This window comes from Spermophilus citellus (genome assembly GCF_964194105.1).
Source record: "Spermophilus citellus genome assembly, chromosome: 14".
In the NCBI taxonomy this organism is placed as follows: domain Eukaryota; kingdom Metazoa; phylum Chordata; class Mammalia; order Rodentia; family Sciuridae; genus Spermophilus; species Spermophilus citellus.
In genome coordinates, this window is record NC_138194.1 from 74,148,889 (window position 1) to 74,166,358 (window position 17,470).

Sequence of the window (17,470 nt, forward strand, 5' to 3'; positions counted from 1 at the left end):
TAATCCAAAAAACCAAAGTCTGAACTGCTCCAAAATTTGAAACTTTTTGATCTTCTACATAAATATCCCTAAATCCAGTATAATTCAAAATCTGATTTTTGAATTAATTTCTGGTCCCAATAATTTCAAATAAGGGTTATTCAAAATAAATGTAGACTATTGATAATTGCTAAAAATGAGATAAGGAGAGTTACATTATTAGTGAAAAGTCATCTGTAATTGTATTTTGCATTGCTAAGAGAAACTTAAATTGGAAAATAAAATGGTTTTGACTCCTCTGCCATTTTTGAAAATACAGTAATAAAATACTATTTAAACTTAATTTAAAATAGTTTTATTTTCCCAGAGAAGCAAATTTAAGTATAAGCTATTCAACATAGAAAAGATTTAAATTTTCTGATGAGCAAAAATAACATTCTTCTTCATTACAATTGTAGCATTTTGCATTAAAATTAGAAATATGGAAGAATTATTGTTTTTTTACAGCCAAGTAGTGTGTGAATATTTACCATACTGATAGGGGAGAAATATCTTGCAATTTAAATTTGTATTTCTCAAATTTTGAGTGAAATTAAATATCTTGTAAGTTTAAGGGCCATTTTTGTGACCTTTTGTGAATTCTCTGACTATATATTTGGCCCCATTTTTTTCACCTAAGTTCTTATCTTTTTTTCTCTTCAAATTTTAAGAATAAATTTATAGAACATAAAAATTGAATTTGTATATGTGTGTATATAAACACATTTTCACTGCAGTTGTAATATATGAACTGTAACTGTCTACTTTTATTTATGGGAAATGTAATCAATTTTTTTTAAAACAAGAATTCTTATAATTCTAGGTACAGATCAAGTTGTTGCTTCAGTTCATTCAAATTAGATGTTTGCCATGTTAGGCCCATTGTTAAGCACTGAGGAGGAAATGTAGAACAAAGGCAGTGTTTTGAAGGTTACAGTTTAGTGGAAGAGATTAAAAACAGATAATAATTTCAAAAACTGTTCCAGATGCTGTGTAGGATGTAAAGATACTGAGTAAATAATAATGAGGCTTGGATTATCCTGAGTGATCAGGAAGGTTTTAGGACAGTATTCTTAAGCATTAAAGAGCTAACTGGATTTTGTGGGGTTCAGACTTTGTTGTTATTATTAATATGTTTCATTAAAACTATTCACCCAGCAACTGGGCTACTTACATACATGTAAATAAACTAGTATGGTTCAAATATCAGTCAAGTTTGGATAGAGGGAGAACTGTAAAACATACATTTCTCTAGATTAGAACTAGCTCAGGTGGAACTAATTTGTCTTTGAAAACTCTAGTTTTTAATCTTAGGTAAATGTAGCATTCTTTTCTGTTTACTATTTTGAGTTTTCAAATTAGCATTTTAGAAATTTCCATTTTATTCATTTTTAAGTGTTTAGTTAAGAGTAGAATTAATAAATCATTGAAGTATAGATAAGGTTAAGCCTAGTATAAAGTTTAAACTGAAACAAGTTTGCTTAATGTTAATGATAAGGAAATATTCAAATGAAATGTCATGATAAGCAAATGAAAAATAATTGATACATAAACTGAAATTAAATACGCGAAATGTTCATGTATGAAAGCAAACCTTAATTTACTTCACTGTGTAAGTAAGGAAGATAACAATATTATTGTATTTTAGAGAAGATTGTATTTAGAGAAGACTTGTATATATACACATACACAAATTACACAAATACATAAGCATATACATGTATATATCTTCAAATATATTTTTAAAATGTCTTTCAAATTATCTTATTATAATGTAGAAATAATGACCCATAATCTAGTGTTTAATAACTTAATAAATTTTTCTGTTTACAGTTATTTATGTTTTGAATTGACTTCTAATTACTATAGTGGTTTGTATTGGTCATTTCCTTTTTTTTTTTTTTTTTTACAGTCATTTTTTTTCTCCAGAGCAGGGAGTCCCAGGGAGCAAGCTGTATTATTTGTGAATTAGATATCTGCCCAGTGAGTTCTATTCAGCACTTCTTTACATTACTCTGAAAGGAAAATGAACTTAATAGGACTTTTGCCTCATTTTTTTCTTTTTTTTTACAGACACTGGCCAAAAAAAGACCCTAGACAAGAAAGATGGGAGACGGATGTCTTTTCAGAAACCTAAAGGGACTATTGAGTATACTGTAAGTTGTTGCTTTTAAAAAACGAACTTAACTTTGTAATTATGTTATTTAAGACAGTTTCTGTTCATGCTACACATATGGCAAGGATTGTTAATTGCCTTATTTAAAAAAAATCTGTACTTCCCTCTGGATAACTTTTATTAATAATAATAGTTAAGTTTTTTAGGATTATTTTTCCTTAATAAGAAAATTTACTATGAGCTATGAAATGTCTTTCCACCAAATTAAATTTAATATTAATGATAATTTAACTGTGAGTCAAAGTTCTTATGCTTTAATAATTCTATTAGGTTAGACTTTTAGGAAAATATTTGCTTTTTCTAGAAATGTGACTATCATTATGTTTCCAGTAGTGCTAATGATAATGTTAATGACAGATAAAATGCTTTAAAAGACCTTGGTGGTGTGGTACATGCCTGTAATCCCAGCTGCTCAAGAGGCTGAGACAGGAGGATCGAGAGTTCAAAGCCAGCCTCAGCAACATTGAGGCACTAAGAAACTCAGTGAGACCCTGTCTCTAAATAAATAAAATACAAAATAGGGCTGGAGATGTGGCTCAGTGGCCAAGTGCCCCTGAGTTCAATCCCTGTTTACCCACCCCACTAAGAAAAATACTTAAAAGATAAGTTGATAGATTTAGTTTGATTTTTTAGCTATGCAAGTGGAGGGTTTTTTTTTTTTTCTGTTATTGAAGTGACAATCAAATCTTCCTGCTGTCAAAATTTTTTTTTCCATTTGTGATTCAATTATAGAAAACTGAAGTGAGAAATTGACTTTGGTGTTTGGTGTGCTGCTTATTTGGTGGAGTGTAAATAATTGTTTATTTAGATATCTTGACATGTTGTAAAGAAATTATTTTAGCTGAGTTTAATTTTAATTTTTTTTCTTTTACTTCTTGATAGACCTTTATTTTGTTTATTTATATGTGGTGCTGAGAATTTGAACCCAGTGCCTCACACATGCTGGGCAAGTGTGCTTATGCTGAGCCCCAGCCCCAGCCCCCTGAGCTTAATTTTATTTTATGCTTTTCTAATATATTATGAAGAAAATAGTGATTTAAAATGTTAATATAGCATTTGTTTCTTCATGAAACTTGACAGTATGACTCTTGGTTATTTTCCATGAATCCATAAAGATAAACAAATTATCAAAATTTTGAGTTATATTCAATTTTCATGTAATATATAATTGACAATATCAGATATATTAGGTTTACTTTTTAAAGGTTAGAAACCAGTTAATTTAAGGTAGAATTAATTTACTACTTTCAAAAGGAATCTAGTAAAGCATTTTATAAAACTTAAAATTGTGTATGCTTGAACCTGCATGATGGAAAAGAGAGTAAGTTTAAATAGTAAGAGTGAATAAAATAATTTGATGTATTCCTTATGTTAAGACATCAAATTATTGTTATACGGTATAAAAAATCTAAACATGTAATCATGATTGTGAAGAATTGTAAAATTTTTGTTAATTTTGAACTTAGGAATTTACCATTCTTTGTAATCAAAGTAATTGAGTATCTGTGGTAAAATTAAAATTAAATTAAGACCATTATTTTTGTAGAGAAGGTTAATTGAAACCTAAAATCCTCTCCTCTAACATTATAAATTGCCTTTGGAAAATCAAGTATTTGCTAGAAATCATATTAAACAGCTAACAGGTGTTTGTTTAGAGCTTTATTTTTTTTTCATTTTATGTTTTCCATATTCCAGATTCTAAAAGAATCATATATTTCTAAAACTAAGAAAGAGATTATTGTTTTATAGTCTCCTACTTTTATGACCTACCTTAAATATATTTACAAACCTTTTGTATATAGTATGAATAAAATTAATCTGTACTTTAGGTAACCTTAGAGTTAAAATCATGTATGTTTACATATGTGTGTGTGTATGTATATGTACATATATGTGTGTGTATATATATATATGTACATTACACATATATATAATTTGTACACATATGCGTGTCAGTTTAGTTATAAAATTAGAATAAAATCATTGTCAGTGGGAATTATAAGTAGAACTTAAAAATGATATACATATTTTTTCCTTTAATAACTTAATATTCCTATATTTTTCTACTGAAATGCCTTTCCAATTATCAAACACAGTGACCTTTTTTTCTTGTTGCTTCCTGTTCATCATTCTTTCTACTTTTACTTTTCTTTCTGAGGGTCTATAAAAGTGCTTTCAGTGAGAACTTGAAGCTGTAAAATCAGTTTATATACCAAAAAATCTTTATTGTACTCTCATTCCTCATAGTTTAGCTGTCTGTAGATTTGTAAGTTGATAGTTATTTTTCTGCCAGTCTTTGGACAATGAGTATTAATTGATTGTGTACTCTGTTGTTATTTTATTTTTTAAGAAATCTTTTTGTTTATAGGTTACTTTAAAGTTTTGTCTTTGTCTTTATAGTTCTGTAGTGGCATCAATAAGTTTAGATATAGCATATTTTATTTGTCTTTTGTTTATTGTATCTCTTCAGTCTAAGGAATCATCATTCTTACATTCCAGAAAAATTGTCAGTCATTAGTTATCTTCAGCTATATCCTCTCCTTCTGTCTCTATTTTCTCTTCCTAGAACCCTACTTTATTCTTGAAACTAATTGTACTACATTTTACTATCATTATCCTTTGTTGCCCTTGTATTCTTGCTATCATTTTGGTTATATATTCCATCTACATCACTGGCTGTTCATCTCTTCTTGATTCCAAATATGAGTGGTCCCTTGTTTTTTCTCATTTTTTCTAATGTTCATTTTGTTACTTGCAGAGTTTAATAACTTTACTATATGAGCTACTTAGAGTAAGGTCAGACTTTTTCTATTCCTGATTTTTGGGGTGCTTACATTTCCTAGTATCGTGTCATATTTAAAAAGTATAGCAAACCTTTTTTTCTTCCATCCTTGAATAATGTCAGATTTTCTTATTTCTGTTCAGTCTGTTATTTATCTAGTTTGGAATTTTTAGAGTCAGTATCGGTTGCTTATTCACATTTCCTTTCCTGTCCTACTACTATTACTATAAAAACTCCATTTAATCTATAAATTAAAAACTCTTTAATCTTAGTTGAAAATTATGTACCTTGATCTATTTCTTTACATTTTGTTACCTTAAAACTAATCTGCAATAGTGTTATATTGATTTTTCTGTATCCATTCTCTTGTCCCATTAATCCTAGATTGTTGCCATAATATCATAAGGTGCCACGTAAGCAAATTCCTTTGCTTTATAACCATTTGTGTTTTTTTTTTACTAATCTTAGTTATCCTAGTTTATAGACATTGTCAGGATAAAATAAGTAATATGATTAAGAGTTATGATTATATGAGAGTCCTATGTAAACTTATAGATGTTACTACAAAATAACTTTGTTGCACGAACTTATATTATTTCAATAAAAGTAGTTCATTGTGTAGATGAGATGGGGGGTGCAGAGATAGATCATTATTTTGCATAAATTTCATTTTATAAAAGCTAGTAATGAAAATATTATGTTTATTATTTAAAACACACCGTCTTCTTTTTCTGACTTTCCAACTTTTCTTCAACCTAATTCTAAATGCCTTTTCAATCCTGTGCTTTTTAAGAGTTTTAATTCTAATTAATAACCTTTTTAAAAATCTGTGCTTCATGAAGATTCTTTGGATGGTTTAGGAGGAAGAGGAGATATCTCACAAATGTGCTTTATATTTTTATACCTCCTAACCATGTCTGTTACCTTCATTTAAAATTTTTTTTCTCTTCTCTTATTCTTGCCCCTTCTTCAAGAATCAACTTACACATCTTCACTTTGAAAGTTATATTACTTCTCTCAATTTCTCACAGTGTATCCCTTTCTTCAGGTGTTTGTTTTAAAACTTTCCTATACCCTTTCCTGGACAATTTTGGAGTACATAGTATACTGTACTCAAAACTTTCAGTTGCATTTGCTGTTCTATTGTAAATTGTTCTGTATCTTTAATATAACCATTTTTATCTATCTTGTTTTCCAATCAGATTATAAATTCTTTTTAGACTAAAACCACTTAGTTGCACTTAGTTGTGTTCTCTTCAAATGCCTTACACAAGGAGGACTTCAATAGAATATATTGACAGATCAGTTGAGTTTTTTAAGTCTGATTGGTAAAATTCCATTGTTTATAATTTCTCTAAATATGTTCATGAAATTATATTAATTCAAAAGAAGATTGATCAAGTTTGATTTAAATATTTTACATATAAATGGCAGAATATATGCAGAAAAATCATTAGAAATGGCATTTTTATTTTAATATAGGTATACTTTGCCAAAATACAATGATTATATTTTTAGAACTTCCATATATTTTAGAAACTATGTAAAGGAATAGTATAGTATTTTAATGACTTTGTAAAGTACACATTATGTTTTGTAAATTGTATTTGATATTTTGAAATAGCTTGAATTACAGGTCCACATGTATTATGATAAGCATATACTCTATATTATAATAAGTTGAGATTATTTGTTAACAAAACATAATATTTCTTGACAGCTGTCTCCAAAGATAAAAATTCCTTTTATTAATCAAATTTAAGATTGCTTTATAGATATGTTAATACTCATTAAACATTATAATGTAGTTTTTGTTCTAACAGATTAAAATGATTCATTATATTTTTTCTTAAACAGGTTGAATCAAGGGATTCTTTGAATAGTATAGCCCTGAAATTTGATACAACGCCCAACGAGCTTGTTCAGTTAAATAAATTATTCTCCCGAGCAGTTGTTACTGGACAGGTATTACCTTCTTTTAAAAGTGTTGATATTTAGAATCATTAAGTAGAAAGTATTTATTGCTAGTAGTTTATAATGTAGAAAATGTAATAAGAATAATTTTATGCATGCTTTGAACAAATCATATATGATACTATGGATGGTTTAGGATTGGAACAGATCTTGTCAGATTGTTCAATTTTCTACAAAATTGTCATTTATGTCTGAGTTTTTTTTAATATATTCTAAAAATAATTCTAAATTATCTTTTCAAATATAATTTTAAAGAGCTTTCAAAAGTATTTAAGTAGTACATGGATTAGATTAAAAAATTTCAACCTTTTTAATGGTAATGTATGCTTCCTTCTCATTAATTTCCTTTTCAAAAGCAGCCAGTTCCAGTTACCAGGTCACATCTACTTTTAGAAATATTCTCTTTTTTTTTATTTTTAGGGCTTTTATTTTTCATTTTAAATTTAATTATTGTTCATTGGAAAATGTTCTATTTAAGCACAGCAGATTTTTTCATGTATGCATACTGATGTATATCAGTTTAGTCACAGTATGCTTTGTCTTGCTAATGTTAACATGGCTACAATGAATACTCTTATGCATATTTAATTTTATTCATGTTTCTGTAGGGTAAATTCTGGAAGTAGAATGGCTAGGTCAAAGAGATATGTGCAGTTTTAATTTTGATTTTGATTTTATACTATTGCCAAATTGCCTTTAAGATGAATACCTATAGTATTTGAAAATTATTGTTTCCCCACCATGTGTAGGTACTATGCTTATCAAATGTGTTTAAATTGATTTTTAAATATCTTTTACTCCATAGACCTGTTATGGTAAAAAAATATTCTTATAATCTGAAAGTTTTATTTTTTCCCTATTTTGATAATTGTATTTGCTTATAGGACATCATCTGATTATTAACATTTCAGTTTGACTCATCTTTATGTGATTGCTTTCTTACAGGTTTTATATGTTCCTGATCCTGAATATGTGTCCAGTGTTGAGAGTTCGCCATCTCTAAGTCCCATAAGTCCTCTGTCACCAACATCATCTGAAGCCGAATTTGAAAAGACCACTGTAAGTATCTCTGCTTTTTCATGATGGCTATGAAGAAATATTACTGTGTATACATTTATCATGTTTTTTCATTCTACTTTGACTATGTTTAAAACAAGAGTGTACCTTTTGTTAATTAAAGTGGCAAGTTTTAATTTTTTAAGTAAATATTCTTATTAAATTTGATTTACTTTTGGTGGTGATCATCCAAAGGTACTCATCAACTCCATGTAATTTAATATTGAAAGGAATTTTACATAATACATGAGAGTATCACAATAAGAAGTCCATATCCAATTTGAATTTTATTTGTTTCTGTGAATATGCATATACTAGTACTTGGAAAACTTACATTTTTTGATACACTGCCTTTTAAAAACAACTTATCAACTTAATCATTCTTTTGAGTATAACATTATGGATCAATTTATCTAGAATATCTAAGGAATGAGTGTTGTATGTAAGTTACATTTTCAAACAAATTTCCAGGAAGAGACTTTATGTAATAATTTTGATTAAACTCTCTGAAAGGAACTATATTTTTCTTTGCCTTTCCTATATAAGTTAATACCAATCATACTTTTTCATTTTCATAATGACCTAGTATTTGCATATGATACTTTCTCCATTAAATAGCTAGATTGTTGTGCGGAAATCTTCCTTGTTGCTCTGTTATGTTTCTGTGGCTCATTTTTCTTCTCTGCTTCAATTTGCATGCAAATAAAGTTTAGGATACCAAGTACCAAACTGGTAACAAAACACAAATTATTAATTTGCCTACATTTATTCATTTTTAAGTTTTTTTGAGTTTTTTGATCCCTATTATTTCATCATATTCCTCTTTTTTTATAGAGTAAATTAAATGTTATTATTGATAACTATTTTATCAAGGACTTTTTCCGTTGTGCATGTATATAAGAGAGAAAGAGACAGATGTGAGGTCTTTTTCCAGTGCTTATTTGTTGTATCTTATTTATTTGTGTCAGTATGGAAACCTTGTACTTTAGAATGCAGTCACCCAAAAGGAATGTATAGGTTGAGCATCTCTACTTTTGACCAGGTTTCTTATTTTGGAATATTTCCATATATGTATTGAGATATCTAAGTCTAAACAAAATTCACTTGTGTTTCATATATACCTTAGGACATGTAGCCTGAGGGTAATTTTATACAGTATTTTCAGTGTGCCATAGTTTTTACTGCATCTAAGATCAGGTGCTGAATTTGCCATTTGTGGCCTCATGGAAGTACTCAGAAAAGTTTGGATTTTAAGAGCATTTCAGATTTCAGATTAGGAATATTTCCATATCAAGTCCCATTCTGAGAATTGCTCTCACATATGCCATACTTAAATAAGTCATAACCTCTCATCTTTCTCTTTGTATTTCTATATATTTTTAAACTTATAATTTCTAAACAGTAATATCTACTATTTTAAGACTGTATAAAAATGTATTATACCTGTTTTTTTATACTATGTAAATTAGAATTTTGACTTTAATTTTAAATTTAAATCCTAATATCTAAATATCTGCAATTTATATGTACTTTATTAAATGTAAAGCTTACATATTATAATAAAGTTATGTAAATATAAGTACCAAACAAACATATGATTAATAAATAAACTAATATATAATACTTATATGTTATATATAGTTTAACTGAAATTTTATCTTATCTTAAATTCAACAACTTATTTGGGAATTATATTTTATTATGTGCTTTTAATGTATTATGCCTGAATCATGGCTTGGTCTTAAATTTTTAGAACAGAATTTTATGTTTAATATCTGATAAAATAGAACTTTAAAATATGGCTTTTTATTTATTTAGATTTTAAAAGAAATTAATTCTTTTATATACAAGAAATTCATTTTCAATATCATAAGAAATGGTTGAAGTACTGAGCAACAGTTTTTTTCTAGATTCTAAATGGATGCATCACTTCCATAATTAGAATCAAAAATTGATCTTGCTGGGGCTGGGGATGTGGCTCAAGCGGTAGCGTGCTCTCCTGGCATGCGTGCGGCCCGGGTTCAATCCTTAGCACCCCATACAAACAAAGATGTTGTGTCCGCTGATAACTGAAAAATAAATATTAAAAAAAAATTCTCTCTCTCTCACTCTCTCTTTAAAAAAAAAAAAAAAATTGATCTTGCTTTACATTTAACCTGGTTGTTAGAAAACTGAAAGCCAGATCCAAAGCTCCTTGTATATAACACTAATGGTGTTGTTACAATTGCATTTATTTTTCTTTTTTTTTGTATTTTATTTTGGATTTTGATTTTTAGCATTCTCAACTTCTTGATTCTAAGAAATTGAATGTAATAAATTCTGAAAGGTATAGGAAGTAAATGGTACTCATTATATATATCATATTAAACAAAGAAATTAACATACATTGCTTTAATATTAAACATTTTCTTTTAAGTTATTTAGCATATATATGTTGTATGAAAACTGATGGTTTTTCTGCCTGTATGGCTTTTCCTCCACAAACTTCCTGTGTGTTACCTCTGTGTTACTAGAGAACATTTCTACAAATTTTCAACCATAAAGGGGCAAAAACACAATAAAACCAAGGCAAGAAGGCAAGTGAAGAATTTGGAGTTATTAGTTTATGGTAGTGACTTATGGTAATATTATATAAATTATATTTTTAATAATGTGTAGTTATCACATGAAAAATGACTCTGATTCAGCTTTTTCAACAATTTGTCCTGGTAATACTTCGCTTTTTCACACTTGAATATATGGGGCAATATCGGGACTAGATAGATATTTATATGTCTGGATTTCTAAGGACCTTTCCTTCTCCGTTGGCTGAAACAAAATTACACAGAGAAATATAAGAAAGTCCTCAAATGAGCTTCAAACAATTGTATTAAGAATCACATCTCTAAGTATCAGTCAAAACTAGCTACTTTGAGATACTTATACACTGCATAATATAAATTTATGTAAGTTGTAATACTGTCTGATAATAATTCCTCTGAACAACTTTGACCTTTCTGAAAGAAATCATCTCTTTTGTGCTATATTTTGAGCATTTGCAAGCTAACTCATGTAATAGGATTACACTGAAAAATCAGAATTGTTGTAGATACTGAGTTATAGAATTATATCCTTTTAGGGAACCTTGGAGATCATGTTGTTCAGCGTGCTTTATTTTCATTTAAGGAAGCATTTGATAATATACCTTCAGATATCTATATCTGTCTTGTCTTGTGAGTGGGGTTACATATTACATAATAATATTATTGTTAATTTGGAAGTAATTGAGCAGTCATAGAATCTGTTGATAGCTTTTTGCCAGCTTGCATTGGGCCTTTCTGGTGGTTCAACATCAGCTATTTTTCTCTTGGCATATTTGCAGTCATTTGATGGAAGATTTGAAAGGGAAGGTTTATAGTGTAACAGTTAAACTTACTGGCAACATGTGTTGGTAACATGGATTTGCATCTCAGCTTCATCTTACTCATTTGTCAATTTACAGAATTTAGCTGAGTGTAAATTTCCTTTAAAAAGTCTGCCCTATATGGGTTGAAGAAGTTACATTTCTTCATTAGGTTAGAAAAAGTTTTGTAAGGTTTGCTGTCTTTTCCAATATCTCAGTTATGAGACAGAAGAGAAGGCAGTCTTCTTTATTATTTCTAAAATCCAAATTAAAACTATTAGTTAGAAGTTATAAAGTGACAGATTTTAACTGAAATCTGAGAAGTATTGCTACTATGAAAACTGTTCATAAGGCAGTTACATTTATTCATAAATTATGGAATAAATGCCTCTGTGGACATATTTTTTAAAAAGGTTAAAGGGAATCCATCTACCCTTCTTACAGTGTTCAAGTGAATATTGAATTTCTGTAGGAGGATATTGTGTGTAGTAATTTAAAGGGTCTGAGAACTTGGATATAAAAATTTTAAGTGTAGTCAGATATTTTTAAAATTAAGATTATGAATAAATAAGAATTTAAATGGCAAATATATAATAATAGGCATACCTGTGGCATTCTCCTCAATATAATGCATAGATATTTTCAGATCACTTTATTCCTGTTGTAAACATCACAAAATGTGGTTTTTAGTAATTGAACAACAATTATATTCAACATTATAATTACACATTATATTATTTATAATTAGGTCTTGTTAGTGTATTAAAAAACGTATGCACTAATTTTCAGTTTGTTTTTAAAAATGTTTTGATAATTGTATATCAATAATGGTTTTTTCTTTTACATTTTATTTGAATCATTCAATTACATTGTGAGAACACATTCATAGGCTGTTCTGCAAAAGGTTCATGGCACCAAAAGTTTTAAACTATAATCTAACCAAACTTTGTAGTTTGAAATTTAATGGTATTCCAATGAATGCATTTTACTGTATATTTAGGCAACAAATACAAGCTTTTCACCTCTTCTCTACTTCCAAAACCTGATGGGTATTGTACAATCTTGTGAAGAACAGTATTTTAATAAACGCTTCACTGTGGGTGCTGGTGGGGGTTAGAGTACAAGTAATGTAGTTTTTAATGTTTTCCTGATGATTATGCATGTTTTCATTTACATATTTTGTATGTGTGCCTGTGTGGGTATAGACATATACCCACACAAATATTTCCCTTTTAAGAAATCACTAGAAGTGTATGTTTAAGTTGTATTTGAGATCTTTACTATTGTTTTCGTAAACAACACTATTATTATAATTTTTTTATATAAGAACATTTTGGGCTAACCTCCAGAATGTAGTAGGAAAGAACACTACATTGGGAAGAACTGTTCGTTTGACTTTCATGATGTGTTTATTATTTAGTTTTCTAAAGTGCCTTTTTTTCTTTTTTAAAGAATACTGATGTAATTCATCCAAAAGAAGCAGCTCCTTCATCAAATTTTACTGGCATTCGACCTGCACGAGTGGTATCTTCAACTTCAGAGGAAGAAGAAGCATTTACTGAGAAATTTCTTAAAATCAATTGCAAATATATCACCAGTGGCAAGGTAATGGATGACATTTTAGAGAAAACTTTTAATCATGCCTAATTTCTAAAACATGACAGTTTGCCATTTACATTTTTTCTCACCAACATTAGCAAATGCCTGAATATTTTTTTAATATATTTTTAGTTTTAGGTTGACATAATGTCTTTATTTTACTTTTACATTTTGCTGAGGATCAAACCCAGTGCCTCATGCATGCTAGGCAAGCACTCTACCACTGAGCCACAACCCCAGCCCCAAATACCTGAATATTTTAAAAAGGCATTTGTGTGCGAGACCCTGGGTTCGATCCTCAGCACCACATAAAAATAAAATGAATAAAATAAAGGTATTGTGTCCAATTACAACTAAAAAATAAAAAAAAAAAATTTTAAAGCATTTGAGATAATTCCTAGCTTGAGTCAGCATGGTTCTTTCACATAACCTAAAGTCTGGTGGTCTGTTACAATTGTTAAAGGTAATGGAGTACAAATAAATTCACTATAAAATGCAGTTAATTACTATTTCTAGAATGTTTCAAGAAGCATGTAAGAAAAAATAGATCATTAATGAGTACTATTTGAAATACTACTTTTGTAAAGTTATTATAACACATAAATGGGAAGAAAACTATTTATTGAGTACCTACTATATGTCAGAATGACTTGAGGTATACTAATTAATTGATCAATTCAGAATAATTTGTGAAATAGGAGGTCCTATTTCTTCTTCATAGGAAAAAAAAATCAGAAAAGATTAACATAGCCAAGGTTTCTCCATTATAGTCAGAATTCATAGTTTGAATCTGTTTTATCTACCATACCTGGCTGCTTTTTCAAGGAAAAACTTCCAATTTTCAAAGGAATTATTGTAAATTAATACAGAATTGAAAAATAAATTCCAGGTTTTACTTGGAAAATGACTATAACTTGATACTGACTTTGCAGGCATACATGAGAACCATTACTTAGAGTCAGAATTCATGAACTATTTGAAATAGCAAACATTTAGTGCATAAATTCCTCCTGAGCAGTCTTTTAGCTGCATCCCAGAATCTGGATAATGTAGTATTTTCATTCATTTAAAAATATTTTCTCTTGATTTCTTCTTTGCCCCATTGAATATTTTAGATTGTTTTAATTTCCAAAATTGGGAACTTTCTAGATACTTTTTTACAAATATTTTTTAGTTATACATGAATATAATGTCTTCATTTTGTTTATTTATTTTTATGTGGTGCTGAGGATCGAACCAAGTACCTCACATATGAGAGGCAAGGTCTCTGCCACTGAGCTACAACCCCAGCCCCTCTAGTTATCTTCTTTTACTAATTTCTAACTTCATTCTATGCCATCGGAGAGTATACCACTGATGAGACCTGTTTTAAAGTCTAGAATACAGTATATCTTGAGAAATGTTCAATGTGCACTTGAAAAAAATGTGTATTCTGCTGTAGGTAGAATATTTTATAAATCACGTAAGTCAAGTTGGGTGATAGTGTTGTTCTTAAGTATTTCTGCTGATTTTCTATTTGTTCTATTTCTTCTTAATAGAAAGATGTAGAAATATCTCACTGTAATTGTGTATTTGTCTATTCTTCTTGCAGTTCAGTTTTCTTTTGGGGTGTGTGTGTGTGTTTTGAAACTCTGCTATTAGGTGCAATAATGTTTAGGAATTTATATTGACATGATGAATTGAATTGTTTATCATTATGAAAGGCCCTCTTTATTCTTGGTAATATTCTTGGCTCTGAAACCCACTCTGGGAATAGTATTATATCTACTTCAGCTTCCTTTCAATAAGTGTTAACGTGTTTTATCTTTTTCCATTTTTTTTACATTGAGCCTAAATATGTATGTATGTACGTATTTTAGTTTTGGGTACTAGGGACTGAACTCAGGGGTACTTAACTATTAAGCCACATGTCCAGCCCTTTTTTGGGTCTCCCCAAGTTGCTTAGCACCTTACTTTTGCTGAGGCTGGCTTTGAACTCCTGATTCTCCTACCTCAGCCTCCCCAGCTGCCAGAATTACAGGTGTGCACCACTGCACCCTGAGGCATTGAGTACTTTATAATTTCATGTTATCTCCTTTGCTGGCTTATTACCCATAGCACTTTATTAGTGACTCATTTAGAATTTACAGTATATATTTTTAATATGTCATAATGTAATTTAAATAATATTAAATTAGTTAACATATTGTGTAAGAACATTATAAAAGTATGCAGTTCACCTTTGAACAACATAGGAGTTAGTTAAAACTGCCCCTCCCCATGCGGTTGAAAATCCACTATTTTGACTCCTCAAAAACTTAACTAATAGCCTTTTATTGACTGGAAGCCTTACCAATAACACAAGCAGTTGATTAACACATATTTTGTGTGTTATATATATTATATATCGTGAGACAAGTGAAGGGAACTGCAAGAAATTTCATTTTAGTGGCACGTATAATTTATTGGAGAGATAACTACTCCTGTAGAGATGATTAATGTAACACATTGTTTTTTTTATTGGTTCTTTTTAGTTATATATAACAATAGAATCTATTTTGATATATTTATACAAGAATGGAATATATCTTATTGTAATAATGGATCTCAGTCTTGTGGATGTACACAATGGTAAAATTCACTTAGGTGTATTCATATAAGTACATAGGAAAGTTACATCGATTAATTCTACTATCCTATTTTCATCCCCCTTTCCTTCCTTTCATTTCCCTTTGTCTAATCTAATGAACTTCTGTTCTTCCTCCCTCCTTTATTGTGTGTTAGTATCCATCTATCAGAGAGAACATTAGGCCTTTTATTTTTTTGGAGTTGACTTATTTTACTTATGATAGTCTCCAGTTCCATCCATTTACCAGAAAATGCCATAATTTTGTTCTTTTTATGGCTGAGTAATTTTGTTCTTTTTATGGCTGAGTCCATTGTGTATATAAACCACATTTCTTTATACATTTATCTGTTGAAGTGTATCTAGGTTAGTTCCGTAGCTTAGCTGTTGGAATTGTGCTGCTATATACATTGATGTGACTGTATCACGGTAATATGCTGATTATAACTCTTTTGAATATATATATCAAGGAGTGGGATAACTGAGTCAAATGGTGGTTTCATTCCTATTTTTTTTTTGAGGAATCTCCATACTGCTTTCCATAGTGATTGCACCAATTTGTGGCCCCACCAACAATGTATGAGTGTACCCTTTTCCCTACATCTTGCCAACATGTTAACTTATGTTCTTGATAATTGCCATTATGGTTGGAGTGAGATGAAATCTCAGTGTAGTTTTAATTTGCATTTCTCTAATTGCTAGAGATGTTGAAGAGTTTTTCATACCTTTGTTGACCGTTCATATTTCTTCTTTTGCAGAGTGTCTCTTTAGTTTCTTTGCTCATTTATTGATTGAGTTATTTGTGGGGGGGTTTTGTTTGTTTGTTTTGTTTTGGTGTTAAAGTTTTTTAATTCTTTGTGTATCCTAGAAACTAAAACCCTATCTGAGGGATGGATGGCAGAGATTTTCTCCATTCTGTAGCCTCTCTCTTCATGTTATTGATTGTATCTTTTGCTGTGAAGAAGCTTTTTAGTTTGATACCATCCCATTTATTGATTTTTTTTCTTTTATTTCTTGTGCTTTAGAAGTCTTGTTAAGGAAGTCCATTACTAAGTCTACATGTTCAAGTGTTGGGCCTATACTTTTTATTCTAGTAGGCGCTGGGTTTCGGTCTAACACCTAGGTCTTTGATCCATTTCAAGTTGAATTATTGAATTTTGTGTAAGGTGAGAGATAGGGGTTAAATTTCATTCTACTACATGGGGATTTCAAGTTTTCCCAGCACCATATGTTGAAAAGTCTCTCTCCTCCGATGTATATTTTTTGTTCCTTTGTCTAGTATGAGATTAACTGTATTTATGTGGGTTTGTTCTGTGTCCTTTATTCTATTGGTCTTATGCCTGTTTTGATGCTGGTTTTGTTACTATAGTTCTGTAATATAATTTAAGGTCTGGTATTTGATGCCTCCTGTTCTGCTTTTCTAGCTAAGGATTTCTTTGAGTATTCTAGGCCTCTTATTTTTCCAATGAATTTCATGATTGCTTTGTCTATTTCTATGAAAAATGTCATTGCAATTTTAATGGGAATTGCATTAAATCTCCATAGTGCTTTTGGTAGTATGGTCAATTTGACAATATTAATTCTGCCTATCCAATAACATGGGAAATCTTTCCATCTTCTAAGGTCTTCAATTTTTTTCTTTAGTGTTTTGTAGTTTTATTTGTAGAACTCTTTTACCTCTTTTGTTAGATTTTCAGTGTTTGAAGCAGATAACCTCAACACTTAAGCCCACCATAATACCAATGGGAGAGATGGCTACAAAATTATTAGGGTAATACATATATACTGTAATTAGTTTTATATTCTATGACTTAATGCTGCATCTTTCCTTTTTTTCATTTTTCTTTAGTGCAAATGGTGCTGTGTATTGTCTATTAA

General features: G+C 29.5%; 1 protein-coding gene across 6 annotated transcripts in view; it reads left to right on the plus strand.

The window, feature by feature from the left end:
* The window catches only part of OXR1 (oxidation resistance 1), a 116,835-nt gene that overhangs the window by 50,352 nt on the left and 49,013 nt on the right, over positions 1 to 17,470 (plus strand). For all 6 annotated transcript variants that reach the window (XR_014018864.1, XM_081266864.1, XM_081266865.1 and 3 more), the window contains 4 exons: positions 2,092 to 2,174; positions 6,834 to 6,941; positions 7,896 to 8,009; positions 12,841 to 12,993. Coding sequence is in view for 5 of the 6 variants with exons in the window: in XM_081266864.1 (XP_081122990.1) it covers positions 2,092 to 2,174; positions 6,834 to 6,941; positions 7,896 to 8,009; positions 12,841 to 12,993 (458 nt within the window). In the remaining variant the exon portion in view is untranslated. The remainder of the gene's footprint in view (positions 1 to 2,091; positions 2,175 to 6,833; positions 6,942 to 7,895; positions 8,010 to 12,840; positions 12,994 to 17,470) is intronic.